Source organism: Saccoglossus kowalevskii, chromosome 13 (genome assembly GCF_978046115.1).
Source record: "Saccoglossus kowalevskii chromosome 13, keSacKowa6.1, whole genome shotgun sequence".
NCBI classification, from domain to species: domain Eukaryota; kingdom Metazoa; phylum Hemichordata; class Enteropneusta; family Harrimaniidae; genus Saccoglossus; species Saccoglossus kowalevskii.
The window spans coordinates 10,573,846-10,600,024 of record NC_140653.1 but is presented as its reverse complement, the minus strand read 5'-3'; the positions used below and the strand labels follow the sequence as shown (position 1 = coordinate 10,600,024).

General features: G+C 34.9%; 1 protein-coding gene across 1 annotated transcript in view; it reads right to left on the bottom strand.

The window, feature by feature from the left end:
* Positions 1 to 24,227, bottom strand: part of LOC102808380 (band 4.1-like protein 4A) — a 64,796-nt gene extending 40,569 nt beyond the window's left edge. Inside the window, exon 1 of the mRNA XM_085506906.1 lies at positions 23,955 to 24,227. Coding sequence (XP_085363032.1) covers positions 23,955 to 24,038 — 84 coding nt within the window. The 5' untranslated portion in view covers positions 24,039 to 24,227. The remainder of the gene's footprint in view (positions 1 to 23,954) is intronic.
* Positions 24,228 to 26,179: the final 1,952 nt, after the last annotated feature.

Below are 26,179 nucleotides of genomic sequence, written 5' to 3'. Positions count from 1 at the left end.
ACATATGCCATACCTATCCCTACCCTGGGGTACATACTGAGATGCTAGTAAAGATGGTCACATATTACTGTTTGTATCACATATGCCATATCTATCCCTACCCTGGGGTACATACTAACATGCTATGCTAGTAAAGATGGTCATATATTACTGTTTGCATCACATATGCCATACCTATCCCTACCCTGGGGTACATACTGACATGCTAGTAAAGATGGTCACATATTACTGTTTGTATCACATATGCCATATCTATCCCTACCCTGGGGTACATACTGACATGCTAGTAAATATGGTCACATAATACTGTTTGTATCACATATGCCATACCTATCCCTACCCTGGAGGTACATACTGACATGCTAGTAAAGATGGTCACATATTACTGTTTGTATCACATGTGCCATATCTATCCCTACCCCGGGGTACATACTGACATGCTAGTAAAGATGGTCATATATCACTGTTTGTATCACATATGCCATACCTATCCCTACCCTGGGGTACATACTGACATGCTAGTAAAGATGGTCACATATTACTGTTTGTATCACATATGCCATACCTATCCCTACCCTGGGGTACATACTGAGATGCTAGTAAAGATGGTCACATATTACTGTTTGTATCACATATGCCATATCTATCCCTACCCTGGGGTACATACTAACATGCTATGCTAGTAAAGATGGTCATATATTACTGTTTGCATCACATATGCCATACCTATCCCTACCCTGGGGTACATACTGACATGCTAGTAAAGATGGTCACATATTACTGTTTGTATCACATATGCCATATCTATCCCTACCCTGGGGTACATACTGACATGCTAGTAAATATGGTCACATAATACTGTTTGTATCACATATGCCATATCTATCCCTACCCTGGGGTACATACTGACATGCTAGTAAAGTTGGTCACATATTACTGTTCATATCACATATGCCATACCTATCCCTACCCTGGGGTACATACTGACATGCTAGTAAAGTTGGTCACATATTACTGTTTGTATCACATATGCCATACCTATTCCTACCCTGGGGTACATACTGACATGCTAGTAAAGTTGGTCACATATTACTGTTTGTATCACATATGCCATACCTATTCCTACCCTGGGGTACATACTGACATGCTAGTAAAGATGGTCACATAATACTGTTTGTATCACATATGCCATACATATCCCTACCCTGGGGGTACATACTAACATGCTAGTAAAGATGGTCACATATTACTGTTTATATCACATATGCCATACCTATCCCTACCCTGGGGGCATACTGACATGCTAGTAAAGTTGGTCACATATTACTGTTTATATCACATATGCCATACCTATCCCTACCCTGGGGTACATACTAACATGCTATGCTAGTAAAGATGATCACATATTACTGTTTATATCACATATGCCATACCTATCCCTACCCTGGGGTACATACTAACATGCTATGCTAGTAAAGATGGTTATATATTACTGTTTGCATCACATATGCCATACCTATCCCTACCCTGGGGTACATACTAACATGCTAGTAAAGATGGTCACATATTACTGTTTATATCACATATGCCATACCTATCCCTACCCTGGGGTACATACTAACATGCTATGCTAGTAAAGATGGTCATATATTACTGTTTGCATCACATATGCCATACCTATCCCTACCCTGGGGTACATACTAACATGCTATGCTAGTAAAGATGGTCATATATTACTGTTTGCATCACATATGCCATACCTATCCCTACCCTGGGGTACATACTAACATGCTAGTAAAGATGGTCACATATTACTGTTTATATCACATATGCCATACCTATCCCTACCCTGGGGTACATACTAACATGCTATGCTAGTAAAGATGGTCATATATTAATGTTTGCATCACATATGCCATACCTATCCCTACCCTGGGGGTACATACTAACAGGCTAGTAAAGATGGTCACATATTACTGTTTATATCACATATGCCATACCTATCCCTACCCTGGGGGCATACTGACATGCTAGTAAGGATGATGCCCTATTAACCATTTTAGACAGTACATATATATGACATGTTTGTTACAGATGAACACATGGTTCATATGATAGGAAATGAAACCTTTACATGTGGGTGTATTTACCTAGATTTCAAACAAAAATACATGCCAGATCCGTTCATGCTAAAGTCAATAAACTGTTACACATACTGTTTACAGCTGAAATAACCTGAAGTCTACAGTAGCCATATACATATACGGTAATGTGCGTGAACACTATTGGACGAAGGTTCCTTTGTTTATCTACTTTATTAAGATGAATATGATATGTTTCGCCATCTAGTCTACTAAATACATTTATCAACATTATAGTGAAGAAACATGATATAAATGTTTATTTTACTGGCAGGAATTCATAAAACGGTGTTATATTGGGTTGAGGACCTGAGGTCCTAAACACTGACAATGCAGAATGGCAAGTATGCAATAATTTCTTTTTTATTTTAATCAGTGTCACCTGCAGGTATGTTCTCTTTCCAATTAATATGACACCATTAATCATCAAGACAGTTAGACAATAAAGGTCAGTAAAATAATAATTTAGGCATAACCATAATAAATATGATTAATTTCATTACTATTATACACTGATTAAAATGTTGCAGTCATCGATATGGGTCCCATGTAACAGAGAAGTAAAATACAAATCGGGGGGAGGGGGCATTAGAAAATCTGGCAATGGCAGAATTAAAACAAAAATGAATGATGTGCACAGGAAAGTATCATGGAAAAAGACCTACAAAGATTAATAACAGAAAGAAAATTCTGCACACGTAATTCTTAGGGAAAAAAAATTATACACAAAAATATAAATAAAGAAATAAAATTGCAGCAAATTTTCTGCCAAGTTACAAATGGCCCACCCCTTAATTTCACAAAATAACTTTGATGTTATAATTATGCTTGTAATCAATCTAAGTGACACTGAAATATTGTCAGCACAAAATAAATTTAATTACAGATAAAAACCTTGGTCTGAAATTATCACTAAGATATACAGGTACATGCTCCTGTGATATCACACACGACTCGCAGTTTAAAATCTTTTTTTTCCTTACTGTTGAGTGAGCAGCTGACCACGCCTTTAGTTCCCTGATATAACGGTTACACCATGCACTTCCCTAGTATGCAACATTATGTACCTCTATTCTATGATTTATTATTTCATTTAGATTTTAATAAGCAATGGAAACCGTATCCAGTAGGATGCTTCAAATATTTTAATTTGGAATTTTATAGTTTTTAAAATAGCTTGATGGTTTCCTTATAAAAGCTTCTGTTTCCTTTTCCTTAAATCCACAAACAAATAGTTTGAATTTTGTTGTATATTTATTGCTTTACTCATTTTTACTTTCTAAACTGACATCTGTCTTGTCTGATGTCAAGTTTCAATTTTACTAGGTTATTGCATTATATGTAGCATAATTAACTAAACTAATATGAGCAGATTGGATATACATGTAATAATAATAATAACTTTATCGACATTATTCATTTTGAATAAAACATAGTCAAATGCCATTCTACAAAAAAAATGGTGCAGTATTGCTCTGTTTTAAATTGAATTTACTGTTAGGTTCTTAGTAGATTTATCTTTTTTCTAGATTAATGTCACTTTTCCACAATGCTATATAATTTTCTTCGTTTTGATCACATGTGATGTATGCTATTCTTTGTCTTATTTCAATAATCATCTATCTCATCTTTTGCCCATTGTAATTGAATAAATAATTACCTCTTTTACAAGTTTGTTACCATTTTTATCTGACCATCATTTTGTTAATACTGAGATTTGATGTCTTCTTAATTCCCCACAAACTGCTAAAGTATCATTTATAGTACCGTATATTGTTAATTTTTTATGAGCATATGAAGGCAACACAATATTCAAGGACATTGACATTGAATCACACCTGTACCATCGCTGATCAGTTACCACAATGTGATCATATAGGGTTTTGTCTTTTATCATGACCAAACAGTTCAGATTTGGCAGTGAAACCCGTATAACGATTACACTGTATTTAAGGTACTACTGTAAAATGACTAATTTTCATTGGGTTTACATTTCGCTGATTTACCATTTCAGGCATATTCAGTGGGTTTTAAATTCACGGTTTTATCATTTAGATAATGTGTTCAATGCTAAATGTTACATATTCACTGGGTTTTAATTTAGCGCATTTTCCAGTCAGCGAAATAAGCAAAATTAAAACCCAGTGAATAATTAACCGTTTTACAGTAATTGGCCATGTTAATAAAAAAAGTCATTGGATGCTGTTAATTACTTTGCAGAGAGTTGATGGTATGATTGTCCTGCCTATTTTAGTTATACAGGTATGTTTGTAAACTTGTAATTTCTCATGTCGATTTTAATGGTTATTTATAGAAAACAGATGTTTCTTTATATAGTTAGTTGGTACTATACTACAGCAATTGCTGTTAAAATAAAACATTTGTTGAATAGTTTTAGCTGAAATACAATTTCCACGTCTGATATTTGTAAATTCCCACTCAAGTAGTTCAGTTCTTTTCACTCCTTCCCCCACACATTGCACTTTAAATGTCAGTAAGACGTCAAAAGATCGATGTCGGATAAAAAACTTAATTCCTTTAGTTTTTTTCCAACCCCCCCCCCCCCCCCCACTGAAACTTAATTGATAAATATTGGTCATGGCGTCAGACTACATTCACCATTAAATACAAATTGATAATTGGACAGTAGTATTGCATAGCAGTTGGTTGTCGGGTGGGTGTAAACAGATTTTACAAATGCACCTCATTTGACGCACAGATTTACACTCGAACCAAACCATTTTTCTGTTGTTTTTTTTCTTTTTCGGTTATTTCTGTCCATGATTGGATAGAAAAAAACGAACTACAAATACTCCAAGATTTTCATTAAAAAAGAAAATCGTTTTTGTAGGATGGAAACTTTTTGAGGTAAAAACCCCCCACCCCCAAACTAAAGGAAATAAGTTTTTTATCCGACATCGATCTTTTGACGTCGTCCCTAAATAACATGCAGTAAAACAATGTAACGCATTAATGACTCGTAAGTTAGTAATGAATAGATTCACCATTAGACAATTGCATCAAAATCATCATGTCACCAACCAGACAGTCAATAATTGCTACGTTCACATGACAGCATTTTATCGGAACCCTAGGGCTCGCAGCAAAAATGGCCGTGCATTCGACTCAAGCTGTCTCGAGCCAAGTTTGGCTCCAATAAACCATCAGGGTTAAACTACGATAGGGTTGAGCCCTGACATAGCCCGACCGTGTATACGCATCAGGGGCCATTATCGGAGCCCAAATCACGCCCTCAATCGCCTTCTTCATGTAACCTCTCATTTCAATTATGGCAGAGACAACATCTTTCGTAATTTCACGCAATTTCCGGCTTGGCGAAGAGGTACACGTCCTAATATATAATTGGCAGAGTAAAAAAATACTGCAATAGATTGATAGCTCAACGGGAAACAGAAAAAATGATTAAATAAAAACTTGAAAGGACGACTGAATGGAAACTTTTTAAAGACACTAAAGATAAAAATCGTAGAAGCGATCATGGTACGGTGACGCGAGGTTTAGATTCTTCCACAGTTCCTCTATGACAGATAGAGAGGATAGATGGACTGTGATTCTTCTTGTGATTATTCGAGCATGGATTTGAGATACTGGTACCTAAATCATAACACCAGTGCATTGTCTTTCCTACCTTCATGCTCAGACTCACGACTGTTACCATTTTTTTCTTCCAGCTCAACAGCATTGTGCTATGTAAAGAAACAACACAAGAACGACACCAAAATTGTTTTCAGTCCAGTTTTTTTTTATACTAATTATTTGAGGGCACTGTTCCATTCGGCTCTGATCGAACTGAATCGAATCCTGGCAGATCTTGGCTCTCGTTCGGCTCCCAACTGCATTGGAGATAATCTCCTGTTAATCAATGGGAGGAGCAGTAGTTCGGCTCTGATAGAATGCTGCCGTGTGAACATAGCAAATGTCAGCATGATTTCTGTCAAAGTCGTTTCTACTCCAATGCTGTATCAAGTTACCAATGGCTATTTTCAAAACAACAAAAGTTTAGTCTATATTTTCTATTTCAAACAAGTTCAAACATTTGAAAAACAAAAGTGTATACAGGATACAAGCATTAATATGAACAGATGACTCAATAATAAGTGACTGAAACTTAATTCAAAGTGGACTAGCCACTAACACAGGAATTTAAAAAACCAACCTTGCACATAGAGATATTCCTTAGAGACAATGTCGCTTTGCAGCTACTTTTTTGTATGTTGATTTTTTTTCACATGTTCAGAAAACATGGCCCCTCGAATACTGTTCTCAACAATATGGTTGTTACAGTGAATGGCATAACACTGTGATTTTTATAAATGTTTTATCAATCTTATAAATCAAAATGCATGATAGAATTCAAATTGACCAATCCAAAAATTGCATTGTGACATCATGATTAGTTCTAATTTATATGAATGAGATAGTTAAATATTATCCAATAAGGAAACACCTCAGTTTAAATATATGGCAGACACAATTGCGATGTCATGTGCATGCATTATGGGAATAGATAATGACAATCACTACTAAATATATGAATTTGAATAAAAGCCTGGCATTTACAAATTTTTATAAATACATTTATAAGCAAAGCCCCAGCTATGTGCCATTCACTGTATTCTGCCCATTACTTGAATAAGTAGTGTGATTTTCAACACACACTGTGATGTTTAGTATTTGAGGGAATGGTAACCACTCAATGAAGATAAGGACTGTGTTACCAAGATTTTCAACACGCACTGTGATGTTTAGTGTTTGAGGGAATGATGATCACTTAATGAAGATAATTACTGTGTTACCAAGGTACCGGTAATCACCATCTCAATCCAGATAACACACAATACATACACTAAAGTGATTACAACACAATAATGTTTGTTACGATTATAAGTTGTACCTAAATATAGAACTTACCTAATCATAGAATGAACACAAAGATAAAGACATTTTCAATCAAAACTATGTTACATTGCTGTGATTTGTAGTGAATCCCAAGGAAATAATTACCGCCTGAACATTCCGAGATATTTTCAATGCCACAGGAGTCGCTTGTTTGTCTTCATGACTAATTATTTACATGATCATGGTTTAAAAACTAAGTGACAGTGACATGATGTAATATGAAACAAACTAAGTGACAGTGACATGATGTAATATGAAACAAACTAAGATGACATACTTGTACACTCTATTATTGCTTTCGCTGGACCACCCACAGACCATCCATGGACCACCCATCTACACTTCTGAAGCCCCGAAATTTGTCGTGTTTAAGCAAAGACATATCTTTTCTATTGTCTTTGGTTTAAGGCAACCCCCTTCTGATAAAGAAAGGTACAACATAGATTAAGTTTACTTTTGGCAGAAGTGTTAAATACTCAGATCATGTTTTGCATTGCAATGTAGTTACATTGCCCATATGTTCTTAAATATGACTACATAGCTGTAACTATGACTACATGTACATAGCTGTAATCACTAATTTGAATATTCATGTCTGATAATCCCTAGATAAATGTTATCTGCGGAACAAATATTCGGCAGAAGTCATGATAACAATAGCATCAAAGGGTGTTCACCATTTTTTTTAAGTTCCATAGGTGACCATACTTGTTTATCTGGGTTTTATAAGCAACAATATAATAAAGCAATATCATAAAAGTCAAGGAAATCTAACAATAAATTTTAATAGTAGCCAACTACCCTAATTGTCCTAATGAGACAAAGAAGGCAATAATCTGATTGTATCATCCAAATCACCTTGTGCAGACGAGGGGATGGGCCAAAACCCACAAGGGAAAGGTAACAAGGTCAGCATGGCACAGGTGTAAAATAAAGTCAACAATAAAAAATTAATGAAGCCGTATGGTACTTATGAAGCTACCATTCATTTTCACTGACATTTAATTTGACTATTTAGATATTTTACGGTAAGCAATTTCAGTGGGTTTTAAGCTCACAACTTGACAAGGTAAGAATAAGTTCTATTGTTATTCCACATGCTCACATGAATTTAATTTAACAAATTATAATTAACAAAATTAGCAAAATTAAAAACCTGTAAATAATTAATGCATTTACAGTACTTACATTTAAATAGCCTTTCAGATATCTGAGTTCTCAGTCTTTCAGACAAAACATTAGATAGGGAGGGGTCCAAACAACAATATTTATTAGTCTCAGAATTAGGTACAAACCCATTAAAAAAAAGATGTACAATTAGCAGTATTGTGTTTAAAGGGACAGTGACTACTAGTTAATTTTGTTATACTGGGCTGTCAGCAAAAGACTAATACATTTAAAGACACTCAAGGACGGAGTTCAATACAAAAGCTTTTGTTAACATGGCTTGATTACATGAGGAGAGTGTACACATTATTTGACAAGCGATACCCTTACATTAAATAATCTAAATTATCTTTCTACTGGATTCAGCAAATATAAATCACATTTTGGTCCAAATGGACATACTGTACTGCACATATAAACCAAAAATCACATTTCTTGTACACTGAATCATGAAAATATTACTTATTTTGATTATAGAAACTCATAATTCACATATTAAGTGCTTGCACTATTAACAGAGAAAATGGAATAACTTTGCAGCTACAGTTGATGATCAAAATTTTGAGAATTATATTTTAATTTTGTAAGAGGTAACAAAAGTAGACTTTGGCATTTAGGTTAATTAAAACAGACTGCATGAAGTCAATAATTAAAGAAATAATTGGATAGCGCAATGCGTTTTTATTGTCAATGTGTCAACACATATGAAGCCCAACAAATACAATGTATAACTCCATGTTTAATAGAGTGCTATGGTTGTCAATGTGTGAACATATCAGCCTGGTTTTATTGAAAGTAAAAATGCTAATCTACTCTCTAAACAAATGTGGGTAAAGAATGACTTGCATACACTGTGTGTATTAACTTAAGACATATCACCATTACTAAGTCAAATATTTGTAACAGAGTTCACCTTAAATGACCTTACATTTCATAAATGGCTCCACTATGCCTAATAATGAAAAAAAGACAGAAGATTGTTAACAATAATAATTTTAGACTTAATGTGTCAGCTTTAGAACTCACAAACTAACTAAGAAAGTTAAAAGTAATCATTGAGGGCATTTCTAGAGAAGTAATTTTTTGGTGAAATAGTTGTTGTGATATTAAATTTTGGATAAACGGTCTTTAACCCTTACCCTGCCAGCTCCATGTACTTAAGAGTTGTGTTGGTCCCACATTTTGCAACAATCTGTAAAACTTATGTACAACATAATTGTATGTTCACATAAAAATTTAAATGCTGTACAGGACTACGCTTTATTTGGGATAGTGCAGAGATGTGTTAGTCCAACAAACATTACTAAAATACTACAATCCCATCAAACAAATACATTCTAAAATAATAAAAACAAACTGAGCAAAATTGTTAATACCGAGGAAAGTCAGAAATTGACACTTATGCCAGAGATTGGGTACAAACGTTGGTATTTGAGGGCACTTAATTCAAGGATAAATTTCTGTTTAAATTCTAAAAAAAAAAGCCTGTAATTGAAATTGCAATGGACATAGCAGACTATTATGTAGGACATGAAGGACCTTGTGACCTTTGTGAAGCTATCACGCGGCTATGGCAATCTTATATCCCTTTGTGATAGAATTCCCAAGCAGACAAGTCAACATGGTAGCAATATAGTCGGTAGCTACCTGTGGCTGACAATGTTATCTAAAGAGATTCCCAATGACTTGCTTCTATCCTTGTATTAATGTAAATGCTTGTATAGTTGGTTGATCCACAGGTCTGGAGAGCAGGCAGCCAGTGTTATCTTAAAAAACACCTGTATTTTACAGGACTAGTCAAGTATTTGAACTGGTGGGCATAAATCTACCGATGACCTTGTACTTTGGAAACCTCACTGAATCAAATACTTGATAGTAAATAATCAAGTGCATTTAAAACATACAATGTATCAAAAAGAAAATAACTAATATATAAATTGGACCAGAAATGATGATTTTTTTTTGCAAGGACCTAATACAAAATTGTGGAAAATAAAATAGCTGTTGATATAATACACAATAGCATGAAGATACATGTTGTATACTGTGAAATACTTTATTTTAGCTTGGATTGATTTTTGCAAAAAAGATATTTTGGCTGTATTGTATGAAGTTTTGATTTCTGATAAGTTGAATGTAAAATGTAGGAAAAAAAGGTATATTTACTAGTATTTATTTTCACTAATACATCCCTAATAGCAGCAAATTCCAAGCAAAAGTAAAGTATTTTATAGTACATGTACCTCTCTAATACAAAATCTGTAATTCAAGCACTTTTGAACTTTAATACTGTGAACCTACTACTGAAGAATACTTTATTTTCACTTGGAATTTATTTTTGCTATTTTCGCTGAAGGGTTGATTCCGTGAAAATAAAATCCAGCAAATATACTTTTTTTTCCTATATTTCACATTCAACTCATCAAAAATCAGTGAAAATAAATTCCATACAAAACACTCAAAAAGCCTTTTCAGCGAAAATTTATTCCAGCTAAAATAAAGTATTTCGCAGTAACACATAGTAATTAATATATACAGTAGTTGATTCACAACTATTGTTTGGAATATATTATAAAACTATTATACTGACCCTTTTTGATACAACAGTTTTGAGACAACATTATGAATACAAAGTTTATTGGTGTATAACTTTGTCATGGTAACCATGTGATGGTTACAGTATCTATACCTATGTATTAACATTGTTGTAATGATAAGCACAGGAAATACATTGTACACCTAGAAGTTAGCAGACATACCTACTGTACATTCTGATATATAAAAATGTGAAATGTAGAAACTCTTATCAGATTCACTTTATGGGGTGGTGTGTGACCAATCTGCTTAACGGCCATAGCTATTTGAAAGACTGCCGAAGTTAAATGTTCCCTCCCAAAATGGCATTCCCCCCGCAGGCAGATACCAATTACAGAGCCCAGTACACAATGACATCAAAGCATGCCATGACAATAATTCATATAACTATTACAAGAAATTTATAGGAGAAATCAAAAAAGGTGGGGTCAACAACCGTATTTGCTCTATTAGACTGTCCAATAGCACATATATTGTATATTGGATTTAATAAAATACGAGTTACTGTAAAATACTTTATTTATGCTTGGGATTTACTTTTGTTCTTTATGTTGAAGGAGTATGTACTTACTCAGTGAAAATAAAATCCAGCCCTTTTTCCTATGTTTTACATTCAACTCGTCAAAAAACAGTGAAAATAAATTCCATACAAATCAGTCAACAAGTCTTTTCAGCGAAAATTAATTCCAGCAAAAATATTTTACAGCAGTTAAAAACACAGACACATTTCTGTCATTTATGTAAATGCACTGTATTTGTTCTATTACAAGTGTTTTTCTAATAGAAGCAAGACGTGTACATTGTATAAACCAAAAGTTGCATTCAACGTACAGGTATGCTGAATCGTTTGAATTCAACATATTTTGATCTTAGACACACCTCTGTCATGTAGGTATGTGTATATGATACTGCTGCTAATTGTTGGAGTTACAAAGATTATGATGTTACTGAATATTTACTCCATTGGTTAACTTTGTGATTTATACCCCAGTGCTTCTCCTGAGAATACCAACTAATCATCTATTGTGAATAGACAAGTTTTGAATTTCCAGGTGAATTCCTGAGGCTTTGTACTGAGTTTACATTCATTCAATATACATGTAAATGTAGGACTCATACTAACAGTCAATGCCTGCCCTGGGGCTAATATTTGCAGAGCTATGACAACTCGTCTCTATATCACATATAAATATAGGTAGTTTGTTATGAAAAAAAAAAATCAGATTAGAAAGAATTTTCTCCCAAAAGAATTATTTTGATGAAGACTTGCAGGGTTTTCAGGCATGGTAATTATTATGTGATGGAATTTTTCTAATAAATTCTTAAAGATGACACAGTTTTGGCCATGCAGAAACAGACAGAGAAGATGCTACTAAGTCATTGTAAGAATACAGACAATACTACAATGTACATACACATGCATCAGTCTTGTAATCTAATACTGACAAAACACAAGGGACACAAGAACCCCCCCCCCCCAAAGGATTATACGCTTGACTGATTTGGGTTAAAACAAGTATGTAATATAAACCTCTTCATGCAATCCAATCCTAATACATATGCATGCAAACTTGGTATAATGCATATGAACACTCAAAAAACTTGACATGACAGCTATTAACATATGTACCTTTAACTTGACTCTACAAATTGTAGGTACATTTTGTAACAAAGAAATAAATGATTTAATCAAGCATAAACCCAAGATGAATGACCTTGTAGGTGACAGAGCAATGCTGTCACTTTGGGTGTTAAGCCAACACAAATGACATTGTAGTGAATAGAACATGACAGTCACTTCAGTTGTTAACCCAACACAAATGACATTGTAGTGAATAGAGCATGGCAGTCACTTCAGTTGTTAACCCAACACAAATGACATTGTAGTGAATAGAGCATGGCAGTCACTTCAGGTGTTAACCCAACACAAATGACATTGTAGTGAATAGAGCATGACAGTCACTTCAGTTGTTAACCCAATACAAATGACATTGTAGTGAATAGAGCATGGCAATCACTTCAGTTGTTAACCCAACACAAATGACATTGTAGTGAATAGAGCATGGCAGTCACTTCAGTTGTTAACCCAACACAAATGACATTGTAAAGGGCACAGCAGTCACTTCAGGTGTTAACCCAACACAAATGACATTGTAGTGAATAAAGCATGGCAGTCACTTCAGTTGTTAACCCAACACAAATGACATTGTAGTGAATAGAGCATGGCAGTCACTTCCGGTGTTAACCCAACACAAATGACATTGTAGTGAATAGAGCATGACAGTCACTTCAGTTGTTAACCCAACACAAATGACATTGTAGTGAATAGACCATGGCAGTCACTTCAGGTGTTAACCGACACAAATGACATTGTAGTGAATAGAGCATGGCAGTCACTTCCGGTGTTAACCCAACACAAATGACATTGTAGTGAATAGAGCATGACAGTCACTTCAGTTGTTAACCCAACACAAATGACATTGTAGTGAATAGACCATGGCAGTCACTTCAGGTGTTAACCCAACACAAATGACATTGTAGTGAATAGAGCATGGCAGTCACTTCAGGTGTTAACCCAACACAAATGACATTGTAATGAATACAGCATGGCAGTCACTTCAGTTGTTAACCCAACACAAATGACATTGTAGTGAATAGAGCATGGCAGTCACTTCAGGTGTTAACCCAACACAATTGACATTGTAATGAATACAGCATGGCAGTCACTTCAGTTGTTAACCCAACACAAATGACATTGTAGTGAATAGAGCATGGCAGTCACTTCAGGTGTTAACCCAACACAAATGACATTTTAGTGAATAGAGCATGACAGTCACTTCAGTTGTTAACCCAACACAAATGACATTGTAGTAAATAGAGCATGGCAATCACTTCAGTTGTTAACCCAACACAAATGACATTGTAGTGAATAGAGCATGACAGTCACTTCAGTTGTTAACCCAACACAAATGACATTGTAAAGGGCACAGAAGTCACTTCAGGTGTTAACCCAACACAAATGACATTGTAGTGAATAAAGCATGGCAGTCACTTCAGTTGTTAACCCAACACAAATGACATTGTAGTGAATAGAACATGGCAGTCACTTCCGGTGTTAACCCAACACAAATGACATTGTAGTGAATAGAGCATGACAGTCACTTCAGTTGTTAACCCAACACAAATGACATTGTAGTGAATAGAGCATGGCAGTCACTTCAGTTGTTAACCGACACAAATGACATTGTAATGAATACAGCATGGCAGTCACTTCAGGTGTTAACCCAACACAAATGACATTGTAGTGAATAGAGCATGGCAGTCACTTCAGGTGTTAACCCAACACAATTGACATTGTAATGAATACAGCATGGCAGTCACTTCAGTTGTTAACCGACACAAATGACATTGTAGTGAATAGAGCATGGCAGTCACTTCAGGTGTTAACCGACACAAATGACATTGTAGTGAATAGAGCATGGCAGTCACTTCAGGTGTTAACCCAACACAAATGACATTGTAGTGAATAGAGCATGGCAGTCACTTCAGGTGTTAACCGACACAAATGACATTGTAGTGAATAGAGCATGGCAGTCACTTCAGGTGTTAACCGACACAAATGACACTGTAGTGAATACAGCATGGCAGTCACTTCAGGTGTTAACCCAACACAAATGACATTGTAGTGAATAGAGAATGGCAGTCACTTCAGGTGTTAACCGACACCAATGACATTGTAGTGAATAGAGCATGGCAGTCACTTCAGGTGTTAACCCAACAAAAATGACATTGTAGTGAATAGAGCATGGCAGTCACTTCCGGTGTTAACCCAACACAAATGACATTGAAGTGAATAGAGCATGACAGTCACTTCAGTTGTTAACCCAACACAAATGACATTGTAGTGAATAGAGCAGGGCAGTCACTTCAGGTGTTAACCGACACAAATGACATTGTAATGAATACAGCATGGCAGTCACTTCAGGTGTTAACCCAACACAAATGACATTGTAGTGAATAGAGCATGGCAGTCACTTCAGGTGTTAACCCAACACAATTGACATTGTAATGAATACAGCATGGCAGTCACTTCAGTTGTTAACCCAATACAAATGACATTGTAGTGAATAGAGCATGGCAGTCACTTCAGGTGTTAACCCAACACAAATGACATTGTAGTGAATAGAGCATGACAGTCACTTCAGTTGTTAACCCAACACAAATGACATTGTAGTAAATAGAGCATGGCAATCACTTCAGTTGTTAACCCAACACAAATGACATTGTAGTGAATAGAGCATGGCAGTCACTTCAGTTGTTAACCCAACACAAATGACATTGTAAAGGGCACAGAAGTCACTTCAGGTGTTAACCCAACACAAATGACATTGTAGTGAATAAAGCATGGCAGTCACTTCAGTTGTTAACCCAACACAAATGACATTGTAGTGAATAGAGCATGGCAGTCACTTCCGGTGTTAACCCAACACAAATGACATTGTAGTGAATAGAGCATGACAGTCACTTCAGTTGTTAACCCAACACAAATGACATTGTAGTGAATAGAGCATGGCAGTCACTTCAGTTGTTAACCGACACAAATGACATTGTAATGAATACAGCATGGCAGTCACTTCAGGTGTTAACCCAACACAAATGACATTGTAGTGAATAGAGCATGGCAGTCACTTCAGGTGTTAACCCAACACAATTGACATTGTAATGAATATTACAGCATGGCAGTCACTTCAGTTGTTAACCGACACAAATGACATTGTAGTGAATAGAGCATGGCAGTCACTTCAGGTGTTAACCAACACAAATGACATTGTAGTGAATAGAGCATGGCAGTCACTTCAGGTGTTAACCCAACACAAATGACATTGTAGTGAATAGAGCATGGCAGTCACTTCAGGTGTTAACCGACACAAATGACATTGTAGTGAATAGAGCATGGCAGTCACTTCAGGTGTTAACCGACACAAATGACACTGTAGTGAATAGAGCATGGCAGTCACTTCAGTTGTTAACCGACACAAATGACATTGTAATGAATACAGCATGGCAGTCACTTCAGGTGTTAACCCAACACAAATGACATTGTAGTGAATAGAGAATGGCAGTCACTTCAGGTGTTAACCGACACCAATGACATTGTAGTGAATAGAGCATGGCAGTCACTTCAGGTGTTAACCCAACACAAATGACATTGTAGTGAATAGAGCATGGCAGTCACTTCAGGTGTTAACCCAACACAAATGACATTGTAGTGAATAGAGCATGACAGTCACTTCAGGTGTTAACCCAACACAAATGACATTGTAAAGGGCACAGCAGTCACTTCAGGTTTAGTCCTACATTAAATCTAATCAGATGGCATTTACATTGAGCCAGTACTAGACAGTCATCATTACATTAAATAACATGATAATTTCATTAGTCATTTTCTATAATAGACTGCCAAGCACTAAATATTTGTGCACGTGTCCTACAATGTGATACAATGTCAGATATATGTCTCGGAACAACATTTTTGAAAATAAATGTTTCATGACAGTATTTACACAAGACCTTTTCTGAGTATGAAACTGGCAGGGTGATTAAACCTACCCCAGATGTACATCAGACAATTAGTAAACAAGTGTAACACATAAACAGAAAAAAACGTGTCATCATTAAATCAAGATCAGTGAACAATACCATCAACTTTATTACCTGATCATCTAAAATTCACATCTTTTTTATGTCAATTTCATGTCCCCTACAAATTAGACTAAACAGAAAAAAAGGCAATGTGCTCAGGCAGAAATACAGTAACACTTATTGTGCGATAGGAGAGATTTAAAGTATGGTAACAGTTGAGCTCACTCATCAACTGTTTCATTACTTTAATTCCTAGTTGCCATGACAACCTTTTATTACGAGTATAGACTGACCCTACATAATTATGTTTAATCAGTACTGACGCAGACACGTACGTGACCAAAACAATAATTTTCCATTTGAACAAATTGATGAATAATACATTGATAGGGCATTTTATCTCCTCTTTCTATGAAACTCCACCCTAATTATTAAGGACAGATTTACCAACTGAATTTTACATAATGACTCAAAAGTACAATAAACTGGTAAATTTTTGAGACTAGAAATTTCCACAATACACTAGCTAATATGGAGGTGTTCATTTATAACATTTTTGCACTAAAAAAAAAACAGTTTACAGTAACACCCAGGACATTCAGTATCGAACAGGTCTAATCACAAATAATTCTAATATTCTTTTAAATAATTTATAAACAGTGCCACACTTACACATTTACAGTACCCCACACCAGAATAATGACCTAAATTCAGGGTGTTTCTTAAAATTTGGATTTCTCAAAGAAAACTTTTGATTCCCGATAATGAAGCCCAGTTACTAGAGTTTTGTGCATGTAATAGTATTGTTAAATATTGTTTGAGTATTATACTGGTACGATTACTAGTTAAGCTCATCGTATTGAGGTATGCTTCGATGACTAGACCTCTGTCACCTAATTACACTATAATTCAAAGTTAATGCAGCAAAACATCCCGACAATGCCTTTTATTTGGCCACAGCTGTACTAGATTCAGTGTGTAATAACAATAGCTATTTTCAATAACGAGAGAGGATAGAATAGGTTTCCTATATAACAACAGGTCTTCACTCACAAGTAATCATTAGAGGACGAATTCAAAACATGTACAACTCGCGTACTAAATAGAAAGTCCATCATACTGTGCTTGTTACACTCTTTAAACATAAAATCTGCAAGATACATGTATACTAGTATATAGATCACTTCAAAACAGAAAAGAAACGCAGTAAATTGTGTTTATTTTGATTTTAAGTTCAGGTACCTAACTCAGAGACCAAACATTAGAAATTGTGGGAGCGGGGGCATCTATATGCTTTCCAAGGTCTCAAGTCATACATAATAGATGGGTCAATGGTTGGTTTATAGCCATGCAAATGCAATCAACAAAACCAAAGGAAGTAAGGTACTCTACATTCATTGACTAGCTTTAATACTGCACATGCAAATAACAGTGTTATTGTTTTTCACCCTCTTACATGTAGTTTATAAAGGTTCATCCCTTAATGTCCAAAATTAAGGACTTCAAAAGGTTGCTTTAAAAGTACATTTATATACTAATTTTCACTGGGTTTAAATTTCACTGGTTTACCATTTCAGGCATATTCAGTGGGTTTTAAATTCATGGTTTATCATTTAGATAATGTGTTCTATGCTAAATTTTACATATTCACTGGGTTTTAATTTAGCACATTTTCCAGTCAGCGAAATAAGTTAAAACCTAGTAAATAATTAACCCTTTTACAGTACATGTGAACTTACTGACTAAAACTCCTAATAGAGGAAATACAGTACGAGTACAATCTAGTTACCACCAATAAAACAATAATGGTCAACGTTAAAGGAATGTCGCCACATTGACATTCGACTTTGATCAGACGTTATCAGGCACACCGAATCATAAATGGTTTATCTTTATGTACAATGTCGGTGGGCTACTGCCGGATTCCATGTGATCAGGTCAACTGTTTTCACATCCATTGCCACGTATTTAGTTAATCAGATATTGAATTTTTCACTGAAACTATTATATTAATTATTAGTGACTGGTGTGTGGTAATTTTTAGTTCGTAAATTTGTTTTAGTACTTTTACATTTACCATGTATGTGAACTCAACACTCTGTACATGATGAATTGACTTCACAGTGACATGTTTGATGAATGTCAATACACTTTTATTTAATAATAAAATACCACTTATTTTTATCCAAATATTTCTATGGGTTAAAACCCGGTTATGTTTAGGAAAATTAGAATTTGTGTATTTTGAAAGTTTTACACTATACTGAGAAAAGAAGCCAAAAAAGCTATTTTGTCAAAAATATACATAACATTCTATTTGAGCATGACCCATTCTTAAGACTTTGACTTGAAAACTTGAATAAGTATGCATATGCATATTAGCGATTCAATGTTGCATGGATATTATGAATTTACTGGTTTATGAAGAAAACAGTATAGTGTAAAAATTTAATTTAACTGGAATAAATTTTCGCTGAAATGACTTTTTGGGCGTTTTGTATGGAATTTATTTTCACTGATTTTTGACAAGTTGAATGTAAAATATGGGAAAAAATGTATATTTCCTAGATTTTATTTTCACTGAATCATTCCTTCAGCGAAAATAGCGAAAATTAATTCCAAGCAAAAATAAAGTATTTTACAGTATTCAAATTTTGGATCTTCCCAGAGTATTAGTAATACTTCTCATTCCGGATATACATTTTAGTACAATTATCATAAAAATGAATATAAGGCCAGATCCCCCCCCCCCCCCCGAAAGTTCATAAGTTGCAAGGGAACATTTTTTTACAATTACACTCATCTTGAACGTCTTCAAAACTTTTAAACAATGTACAAAGTGCAGAAACTTCACTTATGTCCGGCCTAATAGAGATAATTAACACAGTTATGCAAATTCACCGTAATAATACAATATTACCCTGGAAAGAAGACCATTAGCATATATACATGTAGCAAACATGAAACTCAGTCATGTGAATCTTTTAATTACATAATGATACAGTGTCATCGTTTTGTTCATCTCATTGATTAGCATATTTAAATGAGGTTTAAATAATAACATTCATCATCAGTTTATATTCTCTATAATACCATAAGAACTGTCCAATCAGTGACAGTGATTGGCGTTTATTGTTTTAAACATTTTAAATTCCAGTACGTCAAATAGACCAATTTTCATTCACTGCGAAATCCTGTGTTATGCTAGAAAGCAAACGTAAAAACAGGATATACAAAGTTATCGGGCAGGATTTAATACCGGTAAATGCAAAAGTATTTTAGGGGGTATTTCTGATCTTAATAATGTGCTATACATATTTGATGATGTTAATTTTGATGTATATCAATGCCATATTCCCCTTGGAAAGATCAGTTTTCCTGAAAATTAGGTACATGTATAAAAAAAAATCCAAGTTCGAAATCAAGTCGCAGATTTCACACCATATGCTAGATCTCACAGTGAACCAAACAACACCTATTATGCAAATATGCAATTCACTAGGAATACATGTACTAGTTTAAACTTGCAGAGGATTAATATTCTCAGAGATTAATTTATTCATGACAGTTGTCCTAACAGTGAAATATACGACCAGTAGTACTATCACATAGCGCAGTATTTACATATAAGTGTATACACTTCTAATACAACTAGGAAATACAACTTAGAAATAAATAAATATATAAAAAAATATAATTATTATATTTCAATACACATGTATGGCACAGACTAAATCCTGATATCATGTGTGAATTGTTGAATTAAATTTTATTTATGTATTTGTTTGTCCAACAGCAATTTGAACTGCCACTAACAGATATATTGATTCAATAAAATAATTTGAAATTAAGCTGAAGTTGATACAAGTTATGAAACTTATTTTCTAGTAAAATTAGGCACAAGTAGAAAAAACAACAAAAACAATGCCCCTAACCCCCCTCAAAAAAAAACTCACAAAGACAGAATCTTATTTCAGTTGAAAAGCTTGAAAAACAACACCCTTGATTTCATAACGACCAATCGTTTCCAGTATGATGGTTAACGATCGTTAATGGGATTAAAGCGGTATCCCAGGTAGGTGCATGTATACACAATAAATTCCAACAACAGTATTTATAGGTAAATTTAGAGCAAGAATTGGCTAAAGGTCAACCATTTCTTTTTTTTTCTTTTTTTTTTTTAAATATTTTTTGTTCCAGGCGACAGTTCTGGACATTCAGTGTCACTGTTGTCTCTCCTGACTTTTTTTTTTGCAAGTGCTAGTGAAGACACATAGTGCATTTTGCCACAGAGGTCATATTCATGTTTGGGACTACATGACAGGGCTGTGTGGCCATCTCTCTGTCAAATGGCAGTTTGTAATGCGCTATCCTGGCGTCAACCAGGCTCGGTCGAACACGAGCACCTGCGGACCTTAACCAAGGTTCCGACAAAGTCGCATTCGTTAGTGAATGAATCTCGGCCAGTGGAATTGGCCTTCCCATTGAGTCTGTGGTACACTCACCCAGGGTAGGGGTCGACCATTTTGATGTTCAGCCTAAGGTAGGATTTGAACTTGGGTCTAGCGATCATGAGTCTGATGCGACAACGACTATGCTACCAGTGACTGGTCAACCATTTCACTACTGTAAAATCTTTTATTTTTGCTTGGAATTTGTTTCCATTTTTTTTGCTGAAGATATGATTCAGTGAAAATAAAATCCAGCGAATATTGCTATTTTATGTATTTTACATTCAGTAAAAATAAATTTTAAAACCCAAAAATTCCTTTCAGTAAAAAAAAACTCTAGCTAAAATAAAATATTTTACATTATATTATATGTATAAAGTACATACACACAAGTTTAATTTATTAATATCGTACTACCAGTACATATTTCTATAAAGCAGATAAGAATCGCTCAAAATTCTTCCCAATACTCTCATTGCTATATATAGCTAATTATGTAATTAGTTTACAAACTTAATTAACATATAAACAACTCATAATATTGAATACTGTAGAGTAATTTATTTTAGTTATAATCTTTTCTCTATTCAGATTGCTAATATATTTGCTCTATTAGTAGTGTATAGGCTTATGTGAGCTGTGTCTGTGGTCAAAATAAGTAATATTTAAAGCAGAAGGGGTGTCACCTGCACACACACGGGAATCGAGTCCCAAGCGATGATAATAACACACACTAAAAATGCAAAGGCTCATGGGTAGACGTTTGTTTGTAAACAATGACACGATATGGCCATCTGATGCATACGCAGGTGATGAATCTCCTGCTTTAAATAACCCAGTATACAATTTAATAGTTTACATTAGCTTCTACTAAAGATGTGGTCTAATAAAGGGAATACAGTTGGATTGATACACTTATTTTCACTGGTTTGAATTGCTTGAAAACATATGCAAAGTACTGTAAAATGACTAATTTTCACTGATTTGCCATTTCAGGCATATTCTTTGGGTTTTAAATTCACGGTTTTATCATTTAGATAATGTGTTCTATGCTAAATTTTACATATTCACTGGGTTTTAATTTAGCGCATTTTCTAGTCAGCGAAATAAGCCAAATTAAAACCCAGTGAATAATTAACTCCTTTACAGTATTTCAGCGAAAAAATAGCCATAATAAAGTGCAAGATTAAGGTAATTAGAAGTTTCTAAACTTGTAGAGTATGTCTACATCACGGTTACTAAAACCATGTCTACATATACAATAAAAGAATACTGCACATACAAACATTTTCACTTAAAAGACATCACACTCTATGTCTCAGAGACTTCTGTTAAATATTCACAGCTATAATATTTCACGATTCATGAAAATTCATCTTGCTAAAAAAAAAGTATTTTTAAACAATATTCAACTTATTTAGTTTTATGCAAACCACTTGGATTAAAAAAAATCACTGTGCACTTATTTCCCATAATGCATTGTGAGAGATCCTACCTGATATTATTTTGAAAAACATACAAGATATAATATAAACTTCCTTCACCTACCTCCCCACAACATTGTATGAGATATGGAATGGGCTATCTAATTACAACACCATTAGGTGGGTGTGTCTAGTTAACACTGTGTCTACTTTGAACATTCATTTGTAAACTTCAGTGTTAAGATAACTATTAGAAATAAGTCGGTGAAAAATTCAATTTAGCAGCAAGAACATTTATAAAATCATAATATGTACAACAACATAAACATCTATAATGGCTAAAGGGTTATTAAATCTAGTTATGTAATTTGAACTATGTTAGATTAAAACATGTACAATGTTACTTACATTTCTTTTTATTAAATATGGAATGAAATAATTGTCATATTTTGTCATGCTGAATTCTCTCAAAGTTTAAAAGTATCAACTTACGAATAGAAAAGTGTGTTGGAAGTAAGCAAACCTAACCGACTAGATACTTGGAAGTAAACAAACTAAACCAGCAAACTTTGAAACACGTTCCTGACAATCAATCGTATTGAAAAAAACGACTAAGCCATTTATGACACACAGATCTGTTGCTTTATCTTGCCTGGGGCAATGACTTGAACAAACACTGACTGTAGAATAAATATCGACAAAGGTACTTTTTTTCTTTAAAATGCCTTGACAATAACAATTGTTATACAGGACTCTATCTCCTACAGCAATTGCCTGAATTTAATTGATGACAGTCTTAAATCTGCTAACAAATCCTGATTCTCAAAGCTAAGATTAACTTATACAGTACTATAGCGCAGACAGTCGCATAAAATCATGCAAGGCCGTGTGTTTTTGATGTGACAATCAAACCGCTATGTGATTTGTAGTGCACTGGCACTGCCTGTAATAACGTGTCAAACATGGTAGGCTAGTAAAACACAATAGATTTCCACTCTCTTTAGGTGAACTCGCTCAGCTGAAGTTTTCCAGCTGTAGTGGCCGGTAACAGTTCAATAGTACTCTCTCGGCACGAAAAAATGGGGTAAGGGTGTCAAAATACTCAGCAAATAAAGACTTATACGTGGGAGAGGAACTTGTTTATTGAGCGAAATACGCACAGACACGGCGATTAGGGAAGGAAATTACTCATTGTTTTTACACACTCTCGTAAAAACTGGGAGAAAAATATCATTCACGGAGGTTTGGCTTGGTGAATAGCTTGCAAACTGTCAATTTGCCGACTTCAAGGCTTGTCTAGCGTACGGGACGAGGACCTAGAGCACAATCCTGTCTACAGCAACTAAAAACCATGATCACCCCCAAGACAGGCTCGCGAACAATTCGTTGACAGTCGTGGTGGTGTTCGCGGTATTTTTTTTGTTGTTCATACAGTCTTACTATTGATCAAATGTGCAGACAGTTTCACGCAGTTCGCACAACTGGAATTACTCACTGAGTAATTTGAGACGATAACGTGCGTCGCTGCTAAATGATGTAATTAAGATTTTGAAATAAATATCGTGATTTTGAGCAAGGGAGCGGAGTCGTGACCCCACACCACCTCAACCTACCGGGATATCGTGATTCAGTTCAGTGTCGTCCAGCAGCTTAATGCAGCAAAAATATTCCTTCGATGTATCACCGAAACAGCTCATTTTCAACTAGGTTGTTCACTTAATAATCATTCCACAGATGGTTAGTCTATCAGAAACGTCAGACTGCGGTAAAATGACGCTAACTGTTGCTGAACTTAAAATACATTTTCAGACATAGGCATCGGTGTTGTTGTTTGGTTCCAATCAAAGCAATTTTGAAAACAGTGGTGCCAAGCTGAGTGGAGTCCGGCGTGTAAATTGGACTCTACCATTTCTTCAAAGGGGGTAGTAGGTCGAACTGGACAAGGTCACGGCAATACAAGCCTGTGTGTTTCAACTCAACATGTATTAATGGCTGGCCATTATAAGTTCTAAGAGGGGATAATCGTAGAAGTAAAAAAAAAATATGTATTTCCTTGTCTTAGTTTCAAGCATGTTTGTTTATGGCGCTGACGTTCGCTATACATGTTGAAATTTACGCTTTTTCAAATGTGAGCAAGTGTCTCTTATAAATGTACGCGTTTTACTGTCATGTTACCTAATAGAATGTTTTTCTTCGTTTAGGATTCTTTTTTTTTTATCAAATTTAACCCCCTTCCGTATTCATAGTGGTCAACCCTTTATATAGGTTCTTGAACATAACGGAAATAATAGATAATGCGTGTAATGCAATTGTATATAAGCTACTCTTGATCTTCTAGTCACGTTATAATTGGAAACACCACAGTATAACATCAAAGATATGTCATTAGTTCAGTTCGTGTACCTGTGTTGACATGCGCTGAAAATCCGATGAAATGAAACGTAATACACCTCGTATAAAAGTGTAAATAAATTCAGAAATGGTATTACAAGAAGGATCAGGATGTGAATTAAGTAAATAGGTAGATTTATGATGATAACAATAACGTTCAAATAGATTGTTAATTTGTAGCTGTTGTGTTGTATTGTATTGTATTGCGTTGTGTTAAAAGTCATACAGATTGACTATATTGTAATTTTTTTATTTTTAGATATATCACATGTACAAGAGAAGAGCATATATTTCTTCATATAGCGCCATCAACGTCGAATGCAAATAAATACTTGGGGTTGATATACAATTCGGTATGAATTTGAAGATAATACATCTGCAAACACAACATTTTGAGCATAAAAAAACCAACAGAGAAAATTACAAAAACAATACATTCATACAAAAATCCTACACACATTTGATATAGAATTGCAAAACAAACACCAACATCGCCGTGAAGAAAAGAAAACAAAGAAAGAGGGAAAAAACACTCTGTGTGTCTCTAATCATGGATCAGACCGTTAGTGTCCTTGTTTACAATATGATTTCATATATGTATTTACTGCTCAAGTTCCGTGTCATGTAACCTTGTCTCATGTTCGAATAAAATAAACAATATCAATCAAAAGGTTCACTATCCAATATATTCATGGTTACCGGGGAGCGTCCTTGTCTTTCTGAGATACCAGTGGCGGCGGCATGGGGGGGGGCGAAAATGATGGAGGCGTTGTCCCAAAAAAACAAAAATCAAACGTGGGTCAGTAAGTTTTCTCTGGAGATGTCATTAAACTCAGCTATATATGTTAACAAAATTTGCGCCTCAAAACGCAGGAAATAGCGTTTCAGAGGGTCTAGATTTCTAGATTTGTTTCCGGGAAGCATGCCCCGGACCCCCCATGCAACATTTCGTGCCGCCGCCCCTGGATACTATTGAGATTTCCACGATTACACGACTTTTACACTATGTTTTATTCTATTTTATTTGTGTCGCTGTTAAAATATAACACATATGGTTATGGAACTATTGTTTGAGGCATTCAACAAAACATCATGTAGTTCCTATGGGGAAAAGATCTCACCAAGAAGGCTGAAATTATCATCGGTGTTCGATGAAATATAGGGTATATTTTTGACATTTTGTGTTTTTGTCACACGATTTTCTCTAAAACCATGATTTGTGCCGAGTAAAATCACCCACCCAAAGGCAATAACACATATTCATATCAAATTAGGTATCACTATTTGAAACAAAATATTGTGATAAGATTTTTACCCTATTTAATGCCTGTAGGGCAAAATACCCCCGAACGAGGGGGGTTACTCCAAGTCAGACCTGTTACCCATGCAGAAGTACAGCTTTCCAACAATTTTTTGGCAAATTATACCCCTTTTCAAGTGCAGAATA